Source organism: Silurus aristotelis (assembly GCF_946808225.1).
Source record: "Silurus aristotelis genome assembly, chromosome: 19".
NCBI lineage: Eukaryota > Metazoa > Chordata > Actinopteri > Siluriformes > Siluridae > Silurus > Silurus aristotelis.
In genome coordinates this window covers 22,698,995-22,706,686 of record NC_139592.1, presented here as the reverse complement: position 1 = coordinate 22,706,686, position 7,692 = coordinate 22,698,995, and the positions used below count along the sequence as shown (strand labels likewise).

The window sequence follows — 7,692 nt, the reverse complement described above, 5'->3', positions numbered from 1 at the left end:
TTCAGAAACAGGTTGATTTGATACATTATACATATATTTACAGCATATTTTACTAAATTCTAATTAACTTCAACATCTATTGCTTTAATTTAGAATTGAACATACAGTCATGCCAGAAACGTGGATTGGAGGTGGCACTTGAAGGCATCATTTTTTTTCCAGTTCATTTCTATTACCTGAATATTTCTATTGTAGTTTTTTGATTATATTTTTTAAGAAACCACAAAAAAAACAATAATCATTGGTCTCATATTATTTATTTGTAAAGATCATCAAGTACAAAAGTGTTTTTCGATGAGGTGCAGAAGCATCGATTACCGACTGCTTGGTTCTTGTTGATGCTGCAGAAGAAAAACCAATAAAGAGCCCAAATTTACACTTAAGACTCGAACATGATGTTTTTACTGAATGATCTGTAAAGGAAGGTTTTGGAGTAGTGGCTGATTTGGAAATGTTTTGTAATGGGTTACTGAACGTTTAGATATAAAAGGGTGCACGTTTAATGTGGTTCGCTTTTCAGGATCAGAAAACAGAGGTGAAAGACGACTCCAGGGTTCGGTCGCTTCTCTTCAGTCGATCTGGAAAGAAGAAAGAAATGTACATAAAGTTATAGTTTTATTAAACATAAAAAATACCCTGAGTGTGCGTTAATCGCGATGAAGAATCACAAATGAAACCGTGCTTCACAGTAGGAACAATTCATATAATTATAATATAATATAATTAATCACTATTTACTATATTTATATATAATTATAACTATTTACTATACATGCAGTGGCACTATTGCAAACAAGTCGCTCGAATTGTTTGATACAATCCTTCTTTAATTTGACTTTTTTGCGTAATGTTTTATTAAAATATTATTCTAGGCCCCGCGTACTTTGTGCTCGTTTTAAACTTTAAGCAAATTTGACCCATTACTGATAATTTCCGCTAAAAGTGTTTGTTTTGGATTTATTTTTAATATATAATAATTTTCAATAAATAAAGTCTTTGAGGGGGAAAAAAGAAAAGAAAATGAAACGGCCTCCCAAATACAGAGTCAGATTCAAATGTTCACATAAAAGAGCCGATTCAAAAGAATCGACTCGGTTTTGAACGACACACATTGTGTATTATAAAGTCATAATGTTTTGTTGAGGGCAAAAAAGAAAAAGAGAGAAGTAAAAAATGGATGGTCTAAAACACCACTTGGACATGTTCTGAATATTTTTGGATTTATTGGAAATGTAGATGTGAAGATGACTTCTAGTCACAGTACATCACTGAGTCTGGGTTTCTTCTTTCTTCTGGATTCTCTTACACAGTAAACAGTTAACGTTGTAGAACGTGTGACTTCCTGTCGTTCCTTCACTAAGCTCTTTTTTAATCACTTTTCCTGATAAATCTCTGCCCTGACGCTGGAGTCTCCTTCCAAAAATGTACATAACCCCTTTAATAAGTGTGGTTGATGTTGATAAACCTGTGCAGACCTCACCGTGCGCATCACCGTAGCAACGGCCGTCCGTTCACCCGACGAAGTTGATGACAACCAGGTGCAGGACGGTGTGGGCGAACAGGAAGTCGGCGAAGGCTCTTTCCGGCGAGATGGATAAAAACTCTGCCTTGTTCTGAGGATTGATCTGGATACGCAGGCAAACTGACAAAACAACGACAGAATTAACGAGCGAGACACGGGTTTGACACTCGTTTATTACACTTTTAGTAAAGTCGAAAGATAAACCTGGACCATCACTGGATTTATGAAGTTCATAAAAAAACAGGGTTTGGCTGAATATCGCTGGCAGGTGAAGTGGTTTTAGTACAAAAACAACTCAAACAACCACTGATACACTCAGCGTGAGAGCTGACTGAGATCAGACCCATCATTATTCATCAGAGAAGAAGAAGAAAAGGAAAAAACAGAAGAAAACTAAGATAACAAATATAAGAAAGAGAATGAAGAAGAGGTAGAAGAAAGAAAGAAATAAGCTAAGGAAGAAGAAAAAGGAGGAAAAGAAAGAAAAAAAGAAGAAAAAATAAAATTAAGATGAAAGGGTAGAAGAAAAAGAGAAAGTAAGAGTAGAAGAGAAAGAAAGAAAGAAAGAAAGAAAGAAAGAAAGAAAGAAAGAAAGAAAGAAAGAAAGAAAGAAAGAAAAAAAATGAAGGGGAAGAAGAAAAGTAGGAAAAGAAAGAAGAAAATGTAAAATAAGAAAAAGGTAGAAGAAACGTTAGGAGAAGAAGAAGAACAATAAGAGGAAGCAGCAATGAAAGAAAGCAAGAAAATGAAGGACAAGAAGATTAGGAAGAAAAAAAAAAGAGAAAAAGAAAGAAGAACACCACCACCTCCACCCTAATATTGTTTGGTTAAACTTTTTTTCCTTCATTATTTATTTTGTAGGAAAAAAAAAGATAAGAAACGAGATACAAATTTACAGCTGCAAATCCACAAATGGGGGTGAACTCGGTTTGGTAATAAACAGTATTACCTTCACCTCCTCTCCACCTCCTCCACCACCTCCTCCTTCTCCTCTCCACCTCCCCCTCCTCCTCCTCCCCTCCTCCTTCTCCTCCACCTTCACCTCCCCCTCCTTCACCTTCACCTCCTCCTCCTCCCCCTCCACCTTCACCTCCCCCTCCTCCAACTTCATTTTCTCCTCCTCCTCCCCACTCTCTCCTCCACTTTTCCTCCACCTTCACCTCCTCCTCATTCTCTCCCTCCTCCTCTCCACCACCACCTCCTCCTCCTTACCGTCACCTCCTCCTCCTCCACCCCCCTCCTGCTCCACCCCCTCCTCACCTTCAGCCCCTCCTCCTCAAGACAAATAAATATTACAGAATAAATCAGAAGATTTTCCTCAGGAATAAACGCTGAATGTTACAAACCCCCGAAACTGGTGACTTCTTCCCTAAAAAAATAAACATGTCTCCTTAAATAAACATCACCCACAGAAACCTTCATCATATCAACACCGAGATGTTTATTGTTGGTGGAAGAACTGCATCATGGCAACATTTATTCCAATAATAAACACTATAAACAGCAGCTGAGTTTCCTGTGAGATCAATGACTATTTTATTTCTAGAATAAATCAACCTCAGCTTATAAACGTTAGATGATGATGATGATGATGATGAAGGTGAATATATATCTCTCTGTTATTTTGATTATTTATTGTATTTTAATGCAGCACACAAAACCATTAAATCCAGTTCTGACCTATAAGATTCAAATCTACTCCAAAACCTTTATCCTGCTTACAGCTAAGTAATACTGCACCAATAAATCGGTGTAATAATAATTATAATAAAATCATATCATTTATAAAAACACGTCCTGTCTGTATATAAACATTACTATTTACCTCCTGCAGTTCCGGGATCAGGAAGTGGGAGAACAACGCGCATGCGCAGGAGTACCCGTGACGTATAACGTGTTCGCCGTGAGTCGTGCAGTATTCAAGAGCGACTGGGATTTATTCCGTTCCCCAGTGTGTAGAAAAGTGTTGGGTTTTGGGGGGATATTTGGTCCTCGGGTAGTCTGTTGTATTTAAAATATTAAACTTACTTAATATTAAAAGATTTAACATGCACATGTAACTTTTCCATATCCATCTCTTCTTTATTAAAATAATTTCCCCCTTGTCAATTTTGGATCCGGTCAACACAGTAAATAAACATTCAACCTCAATTAATAAATTAATAAATAAATAGCAGTCTTAACCATTCAGAGATCCGCTTTGTATCTCTTCAGAAACAGGTTGATTTGATACATTATACATATATTTACAGCATATTTTACTAAATTCTAATTAACTTCAACATCTATTGCTTTAATTTAGAATTGAACATACAGTCATGCCAGAAACGTGGATTGGAGGTGGCACTTGAAGGCATCATTTTTTTTCCAGTTCATTTCTATTACCTGAATATTTCTATTGTAGTTTTTTGATTATATTTTTTAAGAAACCACAAAAAAAACAATAATCATTGGTCTCATATTATTTATTTGTAAAGATCATCAAGTACAAAAGTGTTTTTCGATGAGGTGCAGAAGCATCGATTACCGACTGCTTGGTTCTTGTTGATGCTGCAGAAGAAAAACCAATAAAGAGCCCAAATTTACACTTAAGACTCGAACATGATGTTTTTACTGAATGATCTGTAAAGGAAGGTTTTGGAGTAGTGGCTGATTTGGAAATGTTTTGTAATGGGTTACTGAACGTTTAGATATAAAAGGGTGCACGTTTAATGTGGTTCGCTTTTCAGGATCAGAAAACAGAGGTGAAAGACGACTCCAGGGTTCGGTCGCTTCTCTTCAGTCGATCTGGAAAGAAGAAAGAAATGTACATAAAGTTATAGTTTTATTAAACATAAAAAATACCCTGAGTGTGCGTTAATCGCGATGAAGAATCACAAATGAACCCGTGCTTCACAGTAGGAACAATTCATATAATTATAATATAATATAATTAATCACTATTTACTATATTTATATATAATTATAACTATTTACTATACATGCAGTGGCACTATTGCAAACAAGTCGCTCGAATTGTTTGATACAATCCTTCTTTAATTTGACTTTTTTGCGTAATGTTTTATTAAAATATTATTCTAGGCCCCGCGTACTTTGTGCTCGTTTTAAACTTTAAGCAAATTTGACCCATTACTGATAATTTCCGCTAAAAGTGTTTGTTTTGGATTTATTTTTAATATATAATAATTTTCAATAAATAAAGTCTTTGAGGGGGAAAAAAGAAAAGAAAATGAAACGGCCTCCCAAATACAGAGTCAGATTCAAATGTTCACATAAAAGAGCCGATTCAAAAGAATCGACTCGGTTTTGAACGACACACATTGTGTATTATAAAGTCATAATGTTTTGTTGAGGGCAAAAAAGAAAAAGAGAGAAGTAAAAAATGGATGGTCTAAAACACCACTTGGACATGTTCTGAATATTTTTGGATTTATTGGAAATGTAGATGTGAAGATGACTTCTAGTCACAGTACATCACTGAGTCTGGGTTTCTTCTTTCTTCTGGATTCTCTTACACAGTAAACAGTTAACGTTGTAGAACGTGTGACTTCCTGTCGTTCCTTCACTAAGCTCTTTTTTAATCACTTTTCCTGATAAATCTCTGCCCTGACGCTGGAGTCTCCTTCCAAAAATGTACATAACCCCTTTAATAAGTGTGGTTGATGTTGATAAACCTGTGCAGACCTCACCGTGCGCATCACCGTAGCAACGGCCGTCCGTTCACCCGACGAAGTTGATGACAACCAGGTGCAGGACGGTGTGGGCGAACAGGAAGTCGGCGAAGGCTCTTTCCGGCGAGATGGATAAAAACTCTGCCTTGTTCTGAGGATTGATCTGGATACGCAGGCAAACTGACAAAACAACGACAGAATTAACGAGCGAGACACGGGTTTGACACTCGTTTATTACACTTTTAGTAAAGTCGAAAGATAAACCTGGACCATCACTGGATTTATGAAGTTCATAAAAAAACAGGGTTTGGCTGAATATCGCTGGCAGGTGAAGTGGTTTTAGTACAAAAACAACTCAAACAACCACTGATACACTCAGCGTGAGAGCTGACTGAGATCAGACCCATCATTATTCATCAGAGAAGAAGAAGAAAAGGAAAAAACAGAAGAAAACTAAGATAACAAATATAAGAAAGAGAATGAAGAAGAGGTAGAAGAAAGAAAGAAATAAGCTAAGGAAGAAGAAAAAGGAGGAAAAGAAAGAAAAAAAGAAGAAAAAATAAAATTAAGATGAAAGGGTAGAAGAAAAAGAGAAAGTAAGAGTAGAAGAGAAAGAAAGAAAGAAAGAAAGAAAGAAAGAAAGAAAGAAAGAAAGAAAGAAAGAAAGAAAGAAAATGAAGGGGAAGAAGAAAAGTAGGAAAAGAAAGAAGAAAATGTAAAATAAGAAAAAGGTAGAAGAAACGTTAGGAGAAGAAGAAGAACAATAAGAGGAAGCAGCAATGAAAGAAAGCAAGAAAATGAAGGACAAGAAGATTAGGAAGAAAAAAAAAAGAGAAAAAGAAAGAAGAACACCACCACCTCCACCCTAATATTGTTTGGTTAAACTTTTTTTCCTTCATTATTTATTTTGTAGGAAAAAAAAAGATAAGAAACGAGATACAAATTTACAGCTGCAAATCCACAAATGGGGGTGAACTCGGTTTGGTAATAAACAGTATTACCTTCACCTCCTCTCCACCTCCTCCACCACCTCCTCCTTCTCCTCTCCACCTCCCCCTCCTCCTCCTCCCCTCCTCCTTCTCCTCCACCTTCACCTCCCCCTCCTCCACCTTCACCTCCTCCCCCTCCACCTTCACCTCCCCCTCCTCCCCACCACCTCCTCCTCCACCACCTTCACCTTCACCTCCTCCTCCTCCCCCTCCACCTTCACCTCCCCCTCCTCCAACTTCATTTTCTCCTCCTCCTCCCCACTCTCTCCTCCACTTTTCCTCCACCTTCACCTCCTCCTCATTCTCTCCCTCCTCCTCTCCACCACCACCTCCTCCTCCTTACCGTCACCTCCTCCTCCTTCACCCCCTCCTGCTCCTCCCCCTCCTCACCTTCAGCCCCTCCTCCTCCAGCCCCCCCTATCCACCACCTCTCCCCTCAGCCTCACCTGCGAGAATAAACGATCCCACGCAGGAGATGAATCCGGACAGGAAGCTGTTAAACGGAAACGTGCCGACCAGCAGGCAGTAGAGGAACTGAAACGCTCCTGTTAACAGGATGTACAGCAAATACGCGTCCACCAGCTTCAGCTTGGCCGACGTGCTACTCGCGTACTCCTCTATAAACCTGGAAATCACCGAAATCACAGAATTCGCCATTTTATTGTTCACTTCTGCAGAAGCTTCACCTTCTGAACCTGCAGCTCCGAGCCTGACGTGTCCCGTTAACCTCTGCGCATGCGCACTGCTCTCACTCAAATAACGGATGTCCTCGCTTTTAGACCTCCCCTCGGATTACGGAGTAGCATATAAACCGTTCCGCCCCCCTACACAAGATTATTCCTTGATATTTATATTATTAATATTTATATTTATTTGACACGTGCCCCGTTACGTTTTCTTCGTCGCATTATTTCATTCGCATTTAAATGACGAGTTTTAACCGGAGGAACAGGTGTCACCGCTTTAGCCCTCCCCCGTTTTGGCTCGGGTGATCGAATAAATAGTTCCGCCCCTCTGTAAGAGAAACCGTATTCTCTGTTGTATATGTTATTATTATTATTTTATTTTATTTTATTATAATTTTAAAGTATTTTACACAATACGAATATTTTTTTTAAAGTTTGGGAATCATTACAACAGAAAAACAAAAACTAAAATAAAACAATCCTAATGATAATAATAATTATTATTATTAGAAAAAAGTTCAAACAAATTCAGCAGTGTTTGAACTGTGTTTTAAATTTTTCCTATGATGATGATGATGATGATGGGGTGTTGTTTTTGTTATTATTATTATTATTATTATTATAGTTGTTGTTGTTGTTGTTGTTATTATAATAAAAATATCACCTAATAACGTACATGTTTCTTTTTTTACATGAGTATTTAAATTTAGATTATATTAATAAAAACAAAGATCAAACAACTCAGCACAGGTTTTAAGTTTTTCTATATTGTTTTCAAATCATCATCCTCATCATCATCGTTATTATTATTATAAAAAAATAAT

General features: G+C 37.4%; 1 protein-coding gene across 1 annotated transcript; it reads right to left on the bottom strand.

Annotated features, from left to right (window-relative positions):
• Positions 1–3,969: 3,969 nt before the first annotated feature.
• Positions 3,970–7,167, bottom strand: LOC310741965 (dolichyl-diphosphooligosaccharide--protein glycosyltransferase subunit DAD1). Its single transcript, XM_083570412.1, has 3 exons — positions 6,629–7,167; positions 5,212–5,373; positions 3,970–4,309 (listed from the first exon to the last, which is right to left on the bottom strand). The coding sequence occupies exons 1-2, from the start codon at positions 6,837–6,839 to the stop codon at positions 5,243–5,245; spliced, it is 342 nt and encodes a 113-aa protein (XP_083426538.1). The 5' UTR covers positions 6,840–7,167; the 3' UTR covers positions 3,970–4,309; positions 5,212–5,242.
• Between the last annotated feature and the right edge of the window lie 525 nt (positions 7,168–7,692).

What these genes read in the sequence shown, in the direction of transcription:
- LOC310741965 (XM_083570412.1), bottom strand. Translation starts at nt 6,839, where the DNA reads ATGGCGAATTCTGTGATTTCGGTGATTTCCAGGTTTATAGAGGAGTAC. An exon ending in GGGATCGTTTATTCTCGCAG is followed by an intron (nt 5,374 to 6,628) that starts GTGAGGCTGAGG and finishes TTGTTTTGTCAG; the next exon opens with TTTGCCTGCGTATCCAGATC.